General features: G+C 47.0%; 1 protein-coding gene across 6 annotated transcripts in view; it reads left to right on the top strand.

Moving 5' to 3' along the window:
• rap1gap2a (RAP1 GTPase activating protein 2a) overlaps window positions 1-20,000 on the top strand; it is a 38,835-nt gene that overhangs the window by 12,750 nt on the left and 6,085 nt on the right. For 2 of the 6 annotated variants that reach the window (XR_013968783.1, XM_080845252.1), the window contains exons 2-18: window positions 431-515; window positions 7,141-7,176; window positions 9,022-9,054; window positions 9,304-9,522; window positions 10,223-10,326; window positions 10,690-10,768; window positions 10,891-10,944; window positions 11,861-11,944; window positions 12,175-12,275; window positions 12,783-12,912; window positions 13,299-13,454; window positions 14,058-14,129; window positions 14,246-14,332; window positions 14,612-14,752; window positions 16,476-16,625; window positions 17,399-17,508; window positions 19,721-19,819. Coding sequence is in view for 5 of the 6 variants with exons in the window: in XM_080845252.1 (XP_080701378.1) it covers window positions 431-515; window positions 7,141-7,176; window positions 9,022-9,054; window positions 9,304-9,522; window positions 10,223-10,326; window positions 10,690-10,768; window positions 10,891-10,944; window positions 11,861-11,944; window positions 12,175-12,275; window positions 12,783-12,912; window positions 13,299-13,454; window positions 14,058-14,129; window positions 14,246-14,332; window positions 14,612-14,752; window positions 16,476-16,625; window positions 17,399-17,508; window positions 19,721-19,819 (1,740 nt within the window). In the remaining variant the exon portion in view is untranslated. Of the gene's footprint in view, window positions 1-430; window positions 516-5,093; window positions 5,282-5,694; window positions 5,812-7,140; window positions 7,177-8,376; window positions 8,419-9,021; window positions 9,055-9,303; window positions 9,523-10,222; window positions 10,327-10,689; window positions 10,769-10,890; window positions 10,945-11,860; window positions 11,945-12,174; window positions 12,276-12,782; window positions 12,913-13,298; window positions 13,455-14,057; window positions 14,130-14,245; window positions 14,333-14,611; window positions 14,753-15,345; window positions 15,475-16,475; window positions 16,626-17,398; window positions 17,509-19,720; window positions 19,820-20,000 lie in introns of those variants that run through there. The other 4 variants (XM_080845256.1, XM_080845253.1, XM_080845254.1 and 1 more) reach the window with 4 other exon arrangements.

Raw genomic sequence — 20,000 nt, 5'->3', positions numbered from 1 at the left:
CTCTCTTTCTGTCTCTCTCTCTCTCTCTGTCTCTCTCTCTCTCTCTCTCGCTCTCTCTGTTCACGGAGTGCTGGCTCACTGTGCTGGGATTCAGTGATGCCTCTGAGGGATGCTATCATGCTTCTCATACCTGAGTAGGAAACTCAGACTGTATTTTTGTGATGGGAAGTAATGAGCACATCGTGCCTAAACCCTGTCCACTGCCCGCTCTCTCTGTCAAGGGTACTGCAGTAGTGTGTGTGTTGTGGTGCACTACAGACTTTATGTCCAGCAGGTCCAGCGCACTGCTTTGTCCGACTAATGAACTTGTGCTGCCCTGCCTTAATGACAGGTTTCTCTCTCTCTCTTTCTGTGTGTGTGTGTGTGTGTGTGTGTGTGTGTGTGTGTGTGTGTGTGTGTGTGTGTGTGTGTGTGTGTGGTTATGCTGCAGGAAGCAGGAACTGCTGAACATCACAAATGTTCCACTGGGAGATTGTCCGCCATCTCCCCCCCGCACGGCACCACCCACCATGAAGGTAGGTCCTAACACACACACACACACACTCACACACACACACACACACACACACACACACACACACACCACTCTGCTGGGTCCTCATTGCTGGCTACTCACACTAAGTGGGGCATAGATGACACAGAGATACCCAACATTCATGTCAGCTAGAACTCCCTGCCTGCTCATAATCTGTGACTCATCGCCTTCTGTAAATCGAGAGTCTCTCCAAGAGAAAGTTTACACTCGGATTGCATGCTTGATTCAGTTACTCCTTTAAAAAAAATGTCCTGAAATATGGGACACAAGACATGATTACGGTATTTTACTGAGTTCATCAAAATTCAAGGAATTATTAAGGAGTTACGTGTTTACAAAATGACAGCATCCATTAATGCCAGATACCTCAAGGTTTATTTCAAGACCCTACTCTGTGTCTGTGTTGACTGTGCACAGGCTACTGAACCCTTTATGTATATTCAGCTGAGGTTGAACGTTACATACACCTTGGCTAAATACATTCAAACTCAGTTTTTCACAATTCCAAACTTTCACAGACTCACTTTTTTTAGTTCAGCCAACACATTTTCAATTGGATTAAGGACAGGGCTTTGTGTCGGCCACTCCAAAGCATTAAGTTTGTTGTCAATAAGCCATTTCGTTACCATTTTCGGAAGTATGCTTACAATCACTCTCCTGCTGAAAGATCCATTTGCGTCCAAGCTTTAGCCTTCTGGTTGATGTCTTCAGAATGAAGTTTCAAAATATCCACATCCAATTATCCTTCTTCATGCCACAGATTTTATGAAGTACACCCGTCCCACTTGCAGCACAACTACCCCACACCATGATGCTGCCACCCCCGTACTTTACATTTGGGATGGTATTCTTTCATTGACAAAACCTTACCCTTCTTCCTCAATATAAGATCTTTGTCACAGTGCAAGCTGTAGTCTTGCTTTTATTTTATGCTGCTTTTGGAGTAGTTTTTTCCAGCCTTTCAGGTTACGACATCACTCTGTTTACTGTGGATGTAGACACTTTTGTACCAGTTAATCCAACAGCTTTACCAGTTCCTTGACTGTTGTTCCTGGCCTTTATGTTGACCTTTCTCATCGAAAATAAGTTAACTCTAGGACTCACTGTACCTCACCTTCCTGAGCGATGTGATGGCTGTGAGGTCCAGTGGAGTTTGTATGTGTGTAATATTGTAGATGAACATGGTACCTTCAAATGTTTGGAAATTGCTCCCAAGGAAAAACCGATCTCCTGATTTCTTTAGATTTTCTTTAGCTGACTACTTTTAGACCAAAACTCCTTATTGCTGCTTACAGCAATGTTTTGTGTATCTTGCTTTCACAAACAATTAAAACAGGAGCTGTGAACTGTTAAGAATGCAGTCACTTTGTGTTTGTATGTAAAGTTCAGTTCAACACAGAATCACTTTGACATAGGTTAGTAACATTAAAGTGAACACAGAGTCACTATGTTAAGGTTAGCAACAGTAAAAGTTAACACAGTCACTATGTCTAGGTTAGTAACACAAAACATGGAAGTAGAATTACACCTTCAGGAATGTTGTACAGTATGTATGTATGTAAAGGTATTGTAATGCAATATTTGAAAATCAAGATAAAAAAAGAAGAGCCTTTTCAGCTGTTGAAGGGTTCAATTAAAATATATGAAGGGCTTTTGGGCCATCACCAGAGTCAGCTTCTTCCAATTAACTATTTTTAGCGTCAGTAGCATCTGTTTCTGTAAAAACAAGTGCAATGGCTATTTTGAATCCCACCACAGGGGTAATAGATGGAATCTAGAGGCCGATTGGCTGTCTGATAGGAGTTAAATAGAGGGTGTTGCTGAGAAAAAGAGTGGAGTGGTCAGATGTCACCTTGAGCTAAGCTTGTCTCAGCGGAGTGGAAAAAAAACTGTGAGAGAGATGAAAAAGAGGAAATGGAAGGAGTAGACGAGAGAATAAGTGGAGGGAGGGGTGGAGAGAGAAAGGGATGCTGTGTGTCATGTGCAGTGTGCAGGGAAGGGGGAATTAACTTTGTCTTGGGGTGAAGATCGTAAGAAAGAATCACACCTGCAGCTTGTTAATAACTGACTGGGGTATTAGGAGGGTTATTTTTGCAATGACACAAGTTAGCCACCTGCTGAAACTGAAGCAGTCCCCTCAGCTTAATCACAATGACAGCTCCGTGCCATGTTGGACCATAATAAAGACCACAAACAGAGAGAGAGAGAGAGAGATAGAGATTACAGCTTTACAGTTTAAGTGAACACACCGGCCATTAAAATGTTATCCTCACTGAGGCCCATATTTAATTACTTCAGCCGTAATCTGTGGACCGGCAGCCGGCAGTCAGCACGGGCCAATCACCGTGAGTCTTTGGAGAGCAGAGGCTGCCATTTTCCGGTTGGGCATTTCTGGGGTACTCTGTTACCCCTGGAAAGGAGAACTGTGTGTGTGTGTGTGTGTGTGTGTGTGTGTGTGTGTGTGTGTGTGGGTGTGTGTGTGGGTGTGAGTGTGAGTGTGAGTGTGAGTGTGAGTGTGTGTGTGTGTGTGTGTGTGTGTGTGTGTGTGTGTGTGTGTGTGTGTGTGTGTGTGTGTGTGTGTGTGTGTGTGTGTGTGTGTGTGTGTGTGTGTTTGGTTGTGGAGTAACACGTCAGTAATGGAATCCTCATCACACCTGCCTATCTTGGCCGTGTGACTCAGGTCCATTAGCACCTGCTCTGAACAACAGCAGGTGCGGGCGAAGCTACTGGTGGAGTATTCACACTCTTAGCGCGCGTGCGTGTGTGTGTGTGTGTATGTGTGTGTGTGAAGGTATGCTTGAGAGAGTGTGTTTGTGTTGTGAGTGACAGCAGGCTTGGCCCAAGGAAAGAATGCGTGTATGTCTCTTTGAGCGCATGGAAAAGAGAGGATGTGTGTGTCCTGGATGAGAGCGCAATAGAGGCAGGCACAGGTAAAACATACTGTTTTAAGTAAGTTTATCTTCCTCTCTACACTGTCTCATTCATAACATGTCTGTGGGAAACCACTCCCTGGCAAGCGCTACCGTATTTCAGTGAAAGCCAGGGAGGAAATAGAGAGCCTGCGGTCTCTTGATAAGGTCTTAAGTGCTGCTACACGCTTAGCCACACGGAAAGCAGCAGAATGGGAAAGTGAGATCAAATATCGCCGGACACACTGGTAGGACAGGTTCGCCTGAGAACGTAGTCTGTCTTCACCTGTCAACCCTGTTACCGCAGTCGGCGTGGGCGAGAACAGAAGCTAGCGGCGCGAGAGAGTCGTTATTCAAACTTTACTTCAGAGGACAAGGACACTCTCACAGACAGGGGTAATGAGTGGGAATCGCCTTTGTTGTGTTTGGTCATGTCGTTTGTTCGTTTTTTTTACATGTTGTTTGCCTGCGGTGGAGGTTATTTGTTGGGTCGGAGTCCTCTCAGGAGGGTACTGCAGTGCCCCGGGGTGGTGGATTATAGAGGGTGTCACTTTCTGATGAGGGGGGGGGGGGGGTTACTCCAGCTGAGTACATTAATATACCCTCTCAGGAGGAGACCTGGCAATGAAAACGGGTCCTTTTAGAATGGCAGAGGGCAAAGCAGGAGGAACTAAAGTCAGACAGATGCCAATCCTCAGAGAGCTCAAGGATTTGTAACTCCTAGATACTGTTAAGCGTGCGTGTGCGTGTGAGTCTGGTTGAGTGAGTTAATATGACTGCCTGTCTGTGTCTGTGCATATGTGTGTTTGTGTGTTGGGTACATGCACCACTGACACTGGACAAAGAGCAAGACGCCCCAACCCAACCAGTCATTCCATTGTAAGAAATGATGGAGGTTTCTTTGTTTCTGATGCAGCAATCTTTATTCCAATAATGTGCAGTGACGAAGCAGCCTTACTCCGGATTCAGCTGTGTAGGACTGAATCCCCAGCATTCACAATTCTAGGCATATATACTGTTTTAAGACCACTCCTAGGCCTCTAATGTAAATGAGCTAGGCTTGTAATGCAAACAGGTCTGGCAACCTTTTGTTGTGGTGTATGATAATCTGGTTTCTCTGTCTGAGATGGTTCTCAATGGCCTCCCCCATTCCCATACTATGATTAATTGCAGTCACTCACACCTCAGTTTGCTTCCTGACCCCAGGTGTCTGAGGAAATCCAGTGTGGGACTTTCTCTTTGTGACCATGATAAGATAACCATTTTGGGTATTCTGCTGGTGGTCACAGCAGCTGCTTGATCATGAATCTTACACCATCTACTTCAGGAACACGTCTTAAGGCAATATAAGAGTATGCTGTGGTTAATTCTTGGCGAGAGTGTTGGGTTACAGCACAATGTCTGTCTTCACACAGTTGGTTGAGTCACTGCCAAAGCTAATTATATCCTAGGTACAGTGCAGTACCTCCCAGTTTAAAACATGTTGATGTTCTCCCTGGTTTTCTCTCCTGTACTGCCTTGTATTCTGCTTTGGTCTTTCAAATCCAGTTCTCTCTGGCTGTGTGATCACACCCCCCTCCTCAAATGTTCTCACGGGTGGAGTTTGTGTCTTCTTAGTGGCGTGTCTTAAGTTCAGAGTTGGGTGCTCCCCAGAAAGGCAGATTAAACGTGTCTCTCTGTCTTTCCACTGAGCCAGCTGATTCCACTTTAGTCTTTTGCTTCCTTGTTTAGGAAGCTAATCAGCAAATCAACACGGCTGGAGCAAAAACATGGAAGAGGATTTGAAAAACGTTCTGAGTGGGGCACAGAGCTGGGAAAATGTTTTGGACGAGTTGAGGTGAGGTGAGGTGAGGTGAAGTGTGTGTGTGTGTGTGTGTGAGGTTATTGTTTCTTGAAGATGGGCCTAGGGCAGGCTGCAGAGCATGGAGGTTGAATGTGGGGGATTGAGGGCAGGCTGCTTGCTCTCTCAGCACCAGTCCTGCTAATCTGCTGCTCAACACAGACCCACACAGCAGGCGGCCGCCTCAGATAAGAACTCTCGCTGAGTGCCGTCGCAGTGGAAAAGCCATGGCATAAGAGGAAACGCACACACACACACACACACACACACACACACACACACACACACACACACACACACACACATCGAACCAGAAGAAGGCTTTGCTGCAGCAGCTTGTTGCTTCTTTTTGTTCCTCGGCTCGTCACACTTCGCACCGCGTCCACCTGGTAGCCATAGCCGATTGATAATTACCCGCAATACCCCGGAGAGACTTGACACAGCTGCGGAGCGTTGTGCTTGGCCGGACCCTGCCCCGCTGGTGGGTGTTCACATCTCCAAGGTTATCGAGACAAGCCCAGCCACTTGTGAGTCGAGCTTTGTTTACATTTAGGACTAGCCCGGGTTCTTTGCTGATGTACGGGTTAATTATTAACCCACCCCCCTCTCGCTCTCCCAGGGTGAGTGGCATGCTCACCTGGTGTGTACACACTGGCTGTATCTTTTTCCGAAAGACACCGTAAGGAATTACGTGTGGGAGACCCTTCTTTTTATGAGCCTGAGTTTCTGCTTTTAAAGGTGAGGTGAGGTGATATACTTTTAACAGGGTTTAAGAGCTGCTGAGGTTAATGTTTCTGTGTGGGGAGGTGGGTGAAGCACCAACTTCTCCTTTTGGTTACCGAATGAGTGGATTTATAGCTCACTCACTTATGGATATGTCCTTTTTCTTCGCTTAAATTGTGTCATTTAGTCTTACAATGGTCGTATAACTATAAGTTAAGAGTAATTTCTGCACTGGTGTATTCAAGTTCTCAAAGTGTCTCTCAAAGACCTCTTCACCTCTGCGTAGCCTACAGCCTGCCATTCCAGACAGCTTACATGAACTCTGTGGTTTGATGGAGGCAGATTAGCCACCTGATGCTCATCAGTCATTCTGCTGTCTTCTGTTCTGTCTGTGTTCAGACGAGACTCGGTGGTTCCACTTCTTCCTGATAGATAGTCAGGCCTGTTTGTCTGTGGCTAGTTGTACGTGTCAGAAGAATGTTACACCTCTTATAAGTTTAGGTTACATGTGCGTGTGTGTGTGTGTGTGTGTGTGTGTGTGTGTGTGTCTTCATTAGTATTCAGCAGCCTCCTCTGGCCATAAACTCTCTGAGTGATTGTTGCAGGAAAAGACTGCAGAATGGTTTCTTTTTTATTCCCCCCCCCCCCCCTCTTTCTCTGTTTTTTGTTTGTTTGTTTGTTTGTTTGTTTATGTGGGCGTGAGTTGTGTCCACTGAGGGACGATCTTCTAATGGCTGCTGGCCAAGCCTGTGGTGTGTTCTCAAATGCCCGACCTGGGAGAGCCGAGGACTGCTTGTGTGGCAGAGAGACTCTGCCAAGCTAATTATACACAAGGAAGGAATATTAACATAGAATATCAACAGGCAGCAGCAACAGGATATTAGTTTTTTTACATTTCATAATAGCATAAACCATCCTTAATTCATGTTTTTTTTTTCAACCAAAGTAATAACACAGCCTATTAGAGAATCATTCACTGTGTTTTTTTTTTTTTTTTTTAATCCATCAATCCTTTCCAATATTTTGGCTTTACCGATACAATATTATTAATAAGTGTTATTCATTTGATTCATATCATAGGGTTGGTGCATAACTAATGTGCTCCTCATTGTCTCTTTCTCTCTCTTTTCCAGTCGGCCGAGTTCTTCGACATGCTGGAAAGGATGCAGGTAAGGTCGCGTGTTCTCTCTGGGGTGAATGCACTGAGCAGACCCCGACCTTACTTCATAGTTTCTCACTCCGCTTTGGTTATTTCTGAGATTTTCTCCTCAAGCGCCTTATGAAACCTGCAGTGGGAATAATTATTTTGTCCTTCAGTTTCGTGTCCCTGAAGTATTTTTTGATTTTTTTTTCTCTCTCTCTCTCTCTCTCTCTCTCTGGTTCTCTGAAGCCTGGGACCACAGGCTCCAATCTGTGGCCTTGATTGAATAATTGCACAGCAGGGCTGAAAGAACGCTCAAATCGGGAGCGCATAGATTTCTCTGCGGGTTGAGCTCCAGCAGGTCTCTGAGAGTGGGCTACTTAGGGGCGGGGGGCATTCACAGTACACTCTGCCCCGTGAACCACATGGGTTTCGTGGGAAACATTAGGAGGAACTGGAAACTGATCAATATGTGCCAAAATGGCTTCAGTGCAAGGACACTGTGGTGGCTGCTGTCTTTCTGTGTCCTCGCATCGACCATCACATATCTCTCTCTCTCTGTCTCTCTCTCTGTCTCTCTCTCTCTCTCTCTCTCTCTGTCTCTCTCTCTCTCTCTCTCTCACTCTCACCCTTCCTTATCCATTAATGGAGAAAAATGCTTGAAAACTACAGTTTCAAACGGATGATCAGAGAGCTGATTGTCTCAGGGGTCTTCTGAGTGTAGAGCCTGCTGTGAGCAGCCATGGCGCGCCTCACATTAGGGACACTAGAGACACAGCGGCACACAGAAACCCAGCTCTGAGATGCTCCTAAACCCAACAACTTATTCAGTCATACTGACTGGAACACACCAGAAAGGCATGACCAGAGTGTGACTGCTTCTAAGATGTTATAGCAAGATATCGGTAGTATATACTGTAGGTAGTGTTATATCCTCCTTATATATATTTTAAACCTCTTTTTGTCTTCATATGAGGTGTGTTTTTTCTCTCTCTCTCTCACAATCCAGTCCAGCTGGGCACCAGTTATTGTGCAATTCAGGATGTGGCAACAGAAAATGCATACTCCCCTAAGGATACAAGTAGAGTTGGTTTCCATATGAGCAGGTTTAAGTCTCACACAGTCATTCTTGCATCTCCTTATTTTATATAACACTGACGAACAACCCCCCCCCCCCCCCCCCCCCCCCCCCCCTCCCCCTCTCTGACACGCTGTCCGCCGGGACCAGATCCCCATGGCAGAGGAGGCTAAACCGATCCAGAGGCGTAAGGTGCGGAATGCTATGTGCAGTCACGGTCTTCACAGTGGTGACGGAAGGCCAGTTCCCGTCACCGCTGTGTCCCTTTCCCCCCTGTTTCACTGTAGCTGTTCTCATCTGGTTGTGCTGAATACCCCCCCCCCCCTCTCGTGTCTATCCACCCGCTGTTTTTATTTTGTCCCACTTCCTTCCATGACAAATTACTGTGCGTGTTCACCTCTGCTGACCTCTGGCTCGCTTGCTCCCGGTGAAGCGCTTTTTTTTTTTACGAGACAGAAATGTGATTTTATTCGGTGGCATAATAGCCGGTGTAGGCTAATAAAACCGACCTCGAGGTCTCACTAAAGTGCAAGAAGGAAATATTATCTTCCCTAAGATAAATAAGCGCTTCTCCTTTGTTGAACGAGAGGTTGGCAAGATTTCATACCCTGTTTGTGATGACTTGTTCACTCGGTGTTGTCATCCTTGTTTGTGATTTTTGTGTACCATGCCCCATCCTTTGATTTATGCCATTTGTGCCCGTCATGGTGACAGTTCCCAGCTGAGCTCATTGATGTATTAGCAGTCTGTTTAAACATCAGTATTCAGCGTTGTCTCTCGCTTTCTCTCCAACAGGATGACTACATCCCTTACCCCCGCATAGAAGATGTGAGTCACACCAGTACATATTCACTGTTAACACATTTGCAGTCGCAAATACACCAATTACAAGTTCACGGTTTATTTGCAGTAACCACACAAACGCTGCCCTTTTTCACAAGTGGTTTTATTTGTTCACCTTGTTTGAACTGCTGATTGCCACCGGCACTCCTCACATTCAGACTTATATTCCACACACAGTTCATTCACATTCAATACAGACCCCTTAACTTCTCCACAACTGCATCTGTCCTCCAGGTTCTGGAGAAGGGTGGCCCCTACCCGCAGGTCATCCTCCCCCAGTTTGGGGGGTACTGGATCGAGGATGCGGAGGCTCCCGTGGGTACCCCCACCTCGTCGGACAGCAGCTTCTGCGAGGAGGACGACTGGGAGGGCATGAGCCCCGGCGGGAGCTTTGGCTACCGGCTGGAGTGCAACAGCATGGCGCGGGCGTACCGCAAACACTTCCTGGGCAGGGTGAGCCACTGTGAGCTGCCGTGTCTGCGTCTCAGTCCCTCAGTCAAGAATAACCAGGCCTGGGGATGAGGTTCTGGAGGCTTCCGTCGGTCTTTTCAACATGCTGGAAAACATCGATATTTTAGTTTTTCATAAATAAAAAAAGACCCACTTTATGATGTTTTACAGATTCTTTTTTTGTACATTGTATTAAACTGGTAAAACATTTAGGGAAGTCCGTTGGTCCCATCATCAGGAGGAGACAGTTTGTGTAGCTGGTGTATTAAAGCTCAGTACAGCCCTTCCAGTAGCTTCGCTTGGCCAGTTGTCACCAAAGTGCTCAGTTAACAGCACATGGCTACTCTACTCTCACACACTGACGATGGCTTAAGGCCGAAACGCGTCTGTGCAAATTAAACTGGTCTTATTATAAATGAGCTTGAGAGTGCGGTTTTTATTCTACTCATAGTTAACATTCTTTTAGTCGCACCCGAAAACGCATTTATATTTTTTTGAAGTAGAGCGCCTATCCCTACTAATACTCTACTCTCAGGATCACTGTGATGGAAAATCAGTCTTCCCCAGACAATTAGCAAAAAAAAAAACTGAAACAGGATATGACTCATTCATCTCTGCCTGCCTGTTCATTTTTTTTCTTTTAATCTTTTTCTGTTTTCATTTCTCTCTCTCTCTCTCCCTCCCTCCATGGATTCCCCTGTAGGAGCACATCAATTACTACTGCACAGGTAGCAGTGTGGGGAACCTCATCATGTCCCTGAAACACGAGGAGGCAGAGGGTCAGGAGTTCCTGCGTATTATTCTGAGGTAGGACTGGGCTCATGTTTGCCTCCCACACCTCCATTAGATCTCTCAGGAGGTAGAGAAGTCGTTTAGTAATCAGAAGGTTGCTAGTTCGATTCCCTGTCGAAGAGTCCTTGAGCAAGACACTGACCCCCTAATTGCTCCCGATGTGCAGTGTGCCATCATTGTAAATGTAAATGTGTATAGATCCTTGTAAGTCGCTTTGGATAAAAGTGTCTGCTAAATGTAAATGTAAGCTCTCCATCTTTAGGACAACAGAGCCTTCAGTGTTTCCCCAGGCATAGTCTGCATGTTGAGCAAATTTAATGGTTTGACCCAGAAAGTCAGGTGATCATGGGTATGGGTGTGTGTGTGTCATCTCTGCAGGTCAAAGATGAAGACGCTCCACGACAGGATCTCCCTGGCTGGACTCACACAGCTGCCCAGTGTGCCGCAGATAGCCAAGGTTTGCCCTCAAGCGTGCCTGATCAGTTTGGCCTGACACACTGCAGAAAAGCAAACAGTTGGAAGTTCCATTAAAAGTGTCCAGGTGGGATTTCATATGGTGTCAATCGGTGTGTTTTTCAGCTGCTGTGCGAGGATGTCACTGGGCTGAAGTTCAATCCAGTCCTTTACCCCAGAGTGAGTCTCTTACCACACCTCCATTACTCTCAATCTCTCTCTCTCTCTCTCTCTCTCTCTCTCTCTGCCTCTCTCTCTCTCTCATCCCTCTCTCTCTCATCCCTCTCTCTCTCTGTTCCCCTCTCTCATCCCTTTTTCTCTCTCTCTCTCTCTCTCTCTCTCTCTGTTCCCCTCTCTCATCCCTTTCTCTCTCTCTCTCTCTCTCTCTCTCTCTCTCTCTGTTCCCCTCTCTCATCCCTTTCTCTCTCTCTCTCTCTCTCTCTCTCTCTCTGTTCCCCTCTCTCATCCCTTTCTCTCTCTCTCTCTCTCTCTCTGTTCCCCTCTCTCATCCCTTTCTCTCTCTCTCTCTCTCTCTCTCTCTCTCTCGGCCTCCTCCCCAAAGGCCAGTATGAATAGCAATGTGCTGCGAGTAGACCTTGGTATAATATTGTCTGGTCCTCGTCCTCCCTGACTGCGCTTGCCGCTCTATTTCCAGTCGCCTCAGATCCTCTCCGAGCGCGTTTGGATTATGGGGTTAGTTTTGGCCGCTCCTGCTCCGGGGACGTTCTGCGCAGCCCATCTGCTATCTCTCTCTCTCGCTCTCTCTCTCTGCCTCTCTCTCTCTCTCTCTGCCTCTCTCTCTCTCTCTCTGCCTCTCTCTCTCTCTGTCTCTCTCTCTCTGTCTATCTCTCTCTGTCTCTCTCTCTCAGCCCCTCTCTCACTCTGGCATTCTCAGCTGGGCTTCTCTCAAAATGGGCCCCATCCCGTCCTTAGGCTGTGCTGCTCTCTGAGCCATGGAGGAATGGGAGAAGGGCCCTCTGAATTATGGAGTGGCGCTGATGCACATATGCTACTCCTCTGGCGTTTCTTTATGATAACGTTTTCATTTTTTTTTTTCTTTCTTTCTCATCCTCCATATTGTTTTGGCACCCTCAAGGGGTCGCAACTGATGGTATGCTACGACGAGCACGAGGTGAACAACACGTTCAAGTTTGGCGTCATCTACCAGAAGTTCGGCCAGGTGAGCGGGTGTGTCTTCACGGGGGAATAGTTTGCACATCCTCGCTGTGCAACCCGATAAAGCAAACATTTGCCAGTGTGCCATGTAGACAAACATCATAAAAAACCTAAATGTGAACGCTGCAGCGATATCACCATCTGAGCATGTTTGCTCTGCCATAGAGAATGAGGAAGAGCCTTACCCTCCACTAACACTGTGCTTTATTCTCCCCAACTCCTTTTCTCCCTCAGACCTCAGAGGAGGAGCTGTTCGGGAACAACGAAGAGACGCCGGCCTTCGCTGAGTTCCTGAGCATGCTGGGAGACACCATTGATCTCCAGGATTTCAAAGGGTTAGATTCAGTACCATCGACGCCAGGGTTAGATTCAGTACCATCGAAGCCAGTGTTAGATTCAGTAACATCGAAGCCAGAGTTAGATCAGAGGAGGAGACCCAATTTACAAACAATTCAAACTGTTTGTAAATTGTAAATTGTTATATTGTTATAGTGTTATATGTAATTTTTGGTATATGTTTGGTATATGTTATTTTTTGGTATATGTTACTCTGTTATATGTATGCTGTCTACTGCGTAGATGTTGGCTGCCAAGTCTTAAGAATTTCGCTGCACTGAAGCAATTTGGTGTATGCGACAATAAACACTTTGACTTTGACTTTGACAGTGGGAAAAACAACGTGCATGGGTTATAATACTGCTTTATGACCAAAAGTACAGTATGACTCTCCAAGGCGTTAGATGATGGATAAAGGGACAAAGATTTCATCCACATATTGTATATTATATGAAATATTATGACCCGATGGTCATTATGGAGTCTTGCCCTCTGGCTTTTCACAGGTTTCGCGGCGGGCTAGATGTGTCTCATGGTCAGACAGGAACACAGTCGGTGTACACGGTCTTTCGCCAGAGGGAAATCATGTTGCACGTCTCCACTAAGCTGCCATTCACAGAGGGAGATGTCCAACAGGTATCCATTTACATTCAGTCATTTAGCAGACGCTTTTATCCAAAGCCACTTACAAGGATGTATACACATTTAACACTGATTGCACACTGCACATCAGGGGTTCGGTGTCTTGCTCAAGGACGATTCGAAAGGGAATAGCAACTTTCTGATTACTAAATGACTTCTCCACCTCCTGGACCACTGTCGCCCCTGAGAATTCAATGCACATACACACAGACACACACACACACACACACACATACACACACAGACACACACACACACACACACAAACGGTTACATCTCGTATGTTCTCCACAATAACTTTGCTCAACAAACACCCTGTCCTCTGGGGCTCTTTGCTTGCTCGCAGTGTCTGTATTCTGCACCGGTCTCTCTCTCTACAGCTCCAGAGGAAGAGGCACATTGGGAACGACATCGTGGCCGCAGTCTTCCAGGAGGATGCCACGCCCTTTGTCCCTGACATGATCGCCTCCAACTTCCTCCATGCCTACGTGTTGGTGCAGGTGGAAAACCCTTGCACTGATCATACCACATACAAGGTAACGATGCAACTCTGCTAGGATGTCTCATTCACACACGTGCGCGCGCACACACACACACACACAGACGAACAGACTTGCATAGATAAACTACAACCATGCAGAGCACTAAACGCAATGAACAAAACATTAACCCACCTAAACACACCTTTACGGATGCATATACACACACACACACGCATACACACACACACACACACATATGCATACACACGCCTCCACATTCACGATAATCCTCCATTGGGCCTCATTCCAAACCTGTGGAGAGGAAGTTAAGAGCTTTGTATTATGCAATAGGATTAGGTTCATCCTGCCACTGGCACAGAATAGAGCCAGCTCCTTCTTTGGCATGACTTTGACTCTGCGATCACGTTTGCCAACGCCTTTGGGCATCAGCTTTGGGCTTCAATGACCTAACTGGAGAGGCCCACAATAAATCAGACTCTGGCCACTTGCACCACTGTTTTAAACACATCCAGTTTTGTCACCATCATAATAACGTGTCATTCTATGGCCTCCGTTAAGGTGTGGAAATGTATATCAGCGTACAGTAAGGATCAAGATATCATAGTAGGCTACTCAAACACCTTTTCCCCCTCACAGGTCTCTGTCACGGCTCGGGAGGATGTGCCTGCGTTCGGGCCCCCTCTTCCAAACCCTGCCGTTTTCAAGAAGGTGAGGCACCCTGATGGGTCCTTGCAGTGTGTGATTGAGTGAGAGAATGACATAGAGATTTATTTTGCGGTTTTTGTTTTCTGTCACATTCTGACGTTGGTGAAATTCGTACCCAGGGGCCTGAGTTTCGCGACTTCCTGCTGACGAAACTAATCAATGCGGAGAACGCCTGTTACAAGTCTGACAAGTTTGCCAAGCTGGAGGTGAGACTGAACCTCTGATCTATGTTGAACTGACACACGGAGATAATGAGTGTGAATATTTGTGGTGTGTGTCATCTTTGTGGTAAATATGTTTGCTTGTGTGCAAGTGCCTTTGTCTGTCTCTGCTTATCGGCCTGTGTGTGTGTGTGTGTGTGTGTGTGTGTGTTCGCCTGTGTGTGTGTGTGCGCGCGCGCGTGTGCGTGTGCGTGTGCGTGTGCGTGTGCGTGTGCGTGTGTGTGGGTGTGTGTGTGTGTGTGTGTGTGTGTGTGTCAATGGCAGGGTCGAACGCGGGCAGCGCTCTTGGACAACCTCCACGACGAGCTCCACATGCAGACTCTGGCCACCCTGGGGCTGGGCACGGGTGGAGACGAGGACAAGCTGGAGAATGGAGGCCATGGGGGCCTGCTGGAGTCCTTTAAGGTGAGACACTGCCTGCCTGCCTGCCCCCTCTCCTCCCTTCCTCTCTCTCCTCTCTCTCCTCCCCTCCTCCTCTTCTCATTCCATCTCCTCTCCTACCCTCCTCCTCCTCTCTCCTCCTCCTCCCTCTTTCTCTCCCTCTCTCTCCTCCCCTCCTCCTCTTCTCATTCCATCTCCTCTCCTCCCCTCCTCCCCCTCTCTCTCCTCCTCCTCCTCCCTCTTTCCCTCTTTCTCCCCCTCCTCCCCTCCTCCTCCTCCTCTCTCCTCCCTCTCTCAGTACCTGCCCCCGCCCGCTGCCTGCCTGCCTGCCTGCCTGCCTGCCTGCTCTTTTCCAGGCCCCCGTCTACGAGCTGTGCCTCAGTCAGACAGGAAGCTGTCACAGCACCGGCCTCCTGCTGTTCTAACCACTCACTCACACACCCCCTGCAGTCACACACTGGTTGATCTAACGTTGATTTCCTGTCTCCGTCCTCAGAAACACAAACGCATACACACATACACACAAGCAACGTACACACACACACACACACACACACACACACACACACAAAAGCAAGCAAACATCTTCTGACAGGTTGGTCTTTGACTGTTTCCAGGCAGTGTGGAGCTGTGTTGTCAGCATTCCTCTCTCATCAACTGGTGGCGCTGTGCTGATCTGTGCAACTGCCATGACTGTCTACTACTACGCCCAATCGCTATGACCACGCACCTTGCTTAAATAATACTATTACCTCAGACTTTTGTGACATTAGACAGATGCAGTAACATTCCATTTCAGACGTTTGCCTGTTTATTGTGTTTTGTTTTCAGTATTTTATATTTTTATACAAGAGCTGAAGGGATTATGCATTTTGATTACATCTTTATTGCTATTTTGTCACTTTGTAGAGAAGAAAAGTGTATTTGATTTGAAAGTTATCAGAATGGATGACCTACTGATGACAAAATGCCCCACAATAAAGCATAAATTGTGCCTTATTGTCACTGTTGATTCTTATCGAGATGAACTTGTGAGCAGGACTGACCTTGTAAAATCTGAACGTCTGACACCAAAGCATTAACATAAGGCATAGAGAGCCCTCTGCTGGTGCCAAGTGGAAATTACATAATTCCCAGACACATTTTTGTTTGTACTAATAAAATAATACCTTGTTTTCACAAGCAAGGAGAAATATCACATTTCTTCTGTGTAATTTCAGCCATGATTGCCTCACAGTAGTGATTTAGTGCACCAGTGACCTCCCTTAGGCGTCGGAGTTCTGTTTTAATTTCAGTCTCAGTTGACAAATAGTTCCTTCCTTTCTTCTCTCTTCCTCCCTACTCCCCCTCTTTCAAATTCATGTGTCCCTTTTCTACACCCATCTCTCCTGCCATCCTTTCTCTCTCTCTCTCTCTCTCCCTCTCTCATCCCTCTCTCTCTCTCTTCCCCTCTCATCCCGCTCTCTCTCTTCCCCTCTCTCATCCCTTTCTCTCTCTTCCCCTCTCCCTCTCTCATCCCTCCCTCTCTCCCTCTCTCATCCCTCTCTCTTTTCTTCTCTATCATCCCTCTCTCTCTCTTCCCCTCTCATCCCGCTCTCTCTGTTCCCCTCTCTCATCCCTCACTCATCCCTCTCTCTCTCTTCTCACTCATTCCTCTCTCTCTCTCTCTCTCTCTCATCCCTCTCTCTCTCATCCCCCTCTCTCTCTCTCTCTCTCTTTCTCTCCTCCTTTCCTGCACCTGTCCCAGAGGGCCATGCGGGTGCGCAGCCACTCCATGGAGACGATGGTGGGGGCCCATCGCCACCGGAGCCCCGGGGGCGGAGGGGGGGTCCCAGCCAGCCTCAGCGGAGGGGGGCTCCCACAGAGCAGCACGGAGTGCACCAAGAGCACCTTCACGGTGAGAGAGAGGGACCGAGGACACAGAGAGAGAGAAAGACAGACACAGAGACAAACACACACACAGACACAGAGAGAGAGAGACACAGAGAGAGAGAGAGAGACACACAGAGAGAGACACAGAGAGAGAGACACACACACAGAGAGAGAGAGAGAGAGAGAGAGACACAGAGAGAGAGACACAGAGACAAACACACACAGAGAGACACACACAGAGACACACACAGACACAGAGAGAGAGAGACACACAGAGAGAGAGAGACACAGAGAGAGAGAGACACACAGAGAGAGAGAGAGACACACAGACAGAGAGAGAGACACACACACAGAAAGACAGTGAGACACAGACGGTGTGTTTAAGGAGAAGCAACAGTTACCTTTGTGGATTGTGCTCTATGTAAAGATAGTGATTTGTTGTCCTGTCCATTCTCCACAATATTATGTATCACTTTGTACCTCTTTGTGAACAACCCAACACGTAGCCATATTGATAGAAATGTAAATATCCCTTAGGTTTCACTCTCTCAGGCCACTTTTTCCTGTTAAGAGAGCTGGACATTGTGCTTGCTAAGGGAAGAGTCCATGTGTTGTTGCAAGAGGGCCATGTCTCACACAGGATATGCACTAACAAAGATGCGTGATATTAATGTGTTGTGGCCCCAGTAACCAGCCATTCTTCCTGCTCTCCATTTCCTCTGTGTGTGTCTGTGTCTATGTGTGTGTCTGTGTGTGTGTGTGCGTGTGTGTGTGTGTGTGTGCGTGTGTGTATTTTAGCCCCCTGCACTTTCAGCCAAGTCTCCCCTGAAGAGCCCGGTGAAGCGGCGCTCTGGTCTCTTCCCTCGGCTTCACTCCAGCACTGACAGCCCCGCCAGCCACTTCCGCAGGTCAGTGGTGTAGTGGTCAGTGGTGTAGTGGTCAGTGGTGGTCAGTGGTGTAGTGGTCAGTGGTGTAGTGGTCAGTGGTGGTCAGTGGTGTAGTGGTCAGTGGTGTAGTGGTTCAGTAGTGTAGTGGTCAGTGGTGTAGTGGTCAGTGGTGGTCAGTGGTGTAGGGTTCAGTAGTGTAGTGGTCAGTAGTGTAGTGGTCAGTGGTGTAGTGGTCAGTGGTGTAGTGGTCAGTGGTGTAGTGGTTCAGTAGTGTAGTGGTCAGTAGTGTAGTGGTCAGTGGTGTAGTGGTCAGTGGTGTAGTGGTCAGTGGTGTAGTGGTTCAGTAGTGTAGTGGTCAGTGGTGTAGTGGTCAGTGGTGTAGTGGTTCAGTAGTGTAGTGGTCAGTGGTGTAGTGGTCAGTGGTGTAGTGGTCAGTGGTGTAGTGGCAGGGGCGCAGATAGCACTGGGGACGGGGGGGGACATGTCTATGAACAAATCGGTCAAATTAGCGGGTATCTTTAACAAATATACTAATAATCCATAAAGCTGCTAACGGTAGAATCAAATAAACACGAAATGACAGTATTAAATACGATAAAAAACGTATAATTACCTGCTTGAAATGGTAACGTTGTATTGACTACGGCAAACCAGTCGCTCTCCCGTAGTAGACAGTTGGGCTACAACGGCAGGTAATGTAGACATAGAATTCGCGTGCACAAAGTGTCACTCGAACGCCGTAGACGTCCCTTCAACCGTCGCTGCTTAAAGTCCCTAGTGACCCCGAACCGTCCCCCCCCACTCTCCCTACGTAAGGCGACAATCATCAGTTAATAACTGCACAGCTGATTAGGCGATGTTAGCGTCCCCCCCAGTTTAAAAATCCCATCTGCACCGCTGTGTAGTGGTCCCTGGAGAAGTGGGTATACTCTTCATTTTGCAATTTGTTTAAGCAGCCCATACAGCACAGGATAAATGCCTTGTTCTGAGAAGTGGGTATACTCCGTATACCTGCATATACCCTGGACTACACTTCTGCCGCAGGTCACTGCTTCAGCTCCAGCTCCAGCCTTGGGCTTCGATTACTAACTGGAGAGGCCCACAATAAATCAGCTTCAGGCTTCGATTACTAACGGGAGAGGCCCACAATAAATCAGACTCTGGCCATTTGCACCACTGTTTAAACACATCCATTTTTGTTGCCATCATAATAACATGTCATTCTATGGCCTCCGCTAAGGTGTGGAAATGTATATCGGTGTACAGGAAGGATTAAAATATCTTATTATACGGCTCTTCAGAATGTTCCAAAAAGTACCGTTGATTTGAATGGGCCATCCCTACGTCATACCATACATTAATTCCTGATAACATACCGCTGCGAAAAGATAATGACCGCTGTCATTGGCAACGGGTTTTGTGCTTCTAATTCACCTCTTTCATATCATTCCGCCAGAAGTCTGGTCATGTTAACATAAATCCGCTGCGCGTCGGGGTGTTGTTCGCCCCGTCGGGAATGAATTTTTGGAGAATGACCTCCGGACAATACATTATCCCTTACATAGTAGGCTACTCGATCACCTGGTTTCAATTAAGACTGGTTTCAATTAAGACTTTCAATGAGGTGTGGTCACACCAATAAACTATTAGGGGACTCTTCTTCAGGAGAAATATATTATTGTGGTATTTGCCCAGTGTAGCTGCCATTTGTGAATATGACATGACAACTGAATGCGAAAAGTGAGCTTTGTAGTTAACTTATTTTTTTTTTTTTTACACTAAGCCTTGAACACTTTGAAACCTTAATCCAGGCCATACAAATATTGTCACATTAATGTTTGAGGTAGGTGGCACCACTTGTTGTCCCCCTTTGTTTTCTCGGGAGAGCACAAGCCTCGATTGATCAACCCAGTGGCGTCTCACTGAGCCAGAATACAAAAAATACCCATCTGTGATCATTTACCACATATTTACAGCATGCAACATACACTTAGTCTTTGTGTTCACTGCTCTGCCCATCAGGCTTTAGGAGGCAGACCAGTTTATTTTTCCACAGTGCAACATCAGACCAAATGGTTGTATGATTAGGCACAATGTCTCAGGTTCCAAGGGTGGCCTGTAGTGCCACTTGGTGTGGTTGTGTCTTTATTGGGTTCTAGCAGTTACATGATTGGGTCATCTGCATGCATTGCACAGTTTCGTGTCACTGACAGCGATTTGTTGTTCTCCACAGTGACCCAAAGATGTCAGAGGCGTGTTCGCAAACCCAGGAGGGGAGGTCAGAGACCTCGTCCAATCCGAGCTCACCAGAGATCTGTCCTAATAAGGAGAGGTGAGCAGGGACTTTGCCTGGGATTTCACAGCTCCACATTTACAAGTGCTAATTAACTTTATCCCTTTAATTTAATCCCCTTGTTTTACACAATAGGACTGATGGATGAGGCCCATGTAAATAGAACACTATTCCCTGAGAAGTTCTAGAACCAGACTCTATTATTAATAATTATGAGGCA

Source organism: Sprattus sprattus (genome assembly GCF_963457725.1).
Source record: "Sprattus sprattus genome assembly, chromosome: 9".
NCBI classification, from domain to species: Eukaryota; Metazoa; Chordata; class Actinopteri; order Clupeiformes; family Clupeidae; genus Sprattus; species Sprattus sprattus.
Note: the sequence above shows the minus strand (reverse complement) of the source record. Positions and strands in the feature narration are given on the sequence as shown.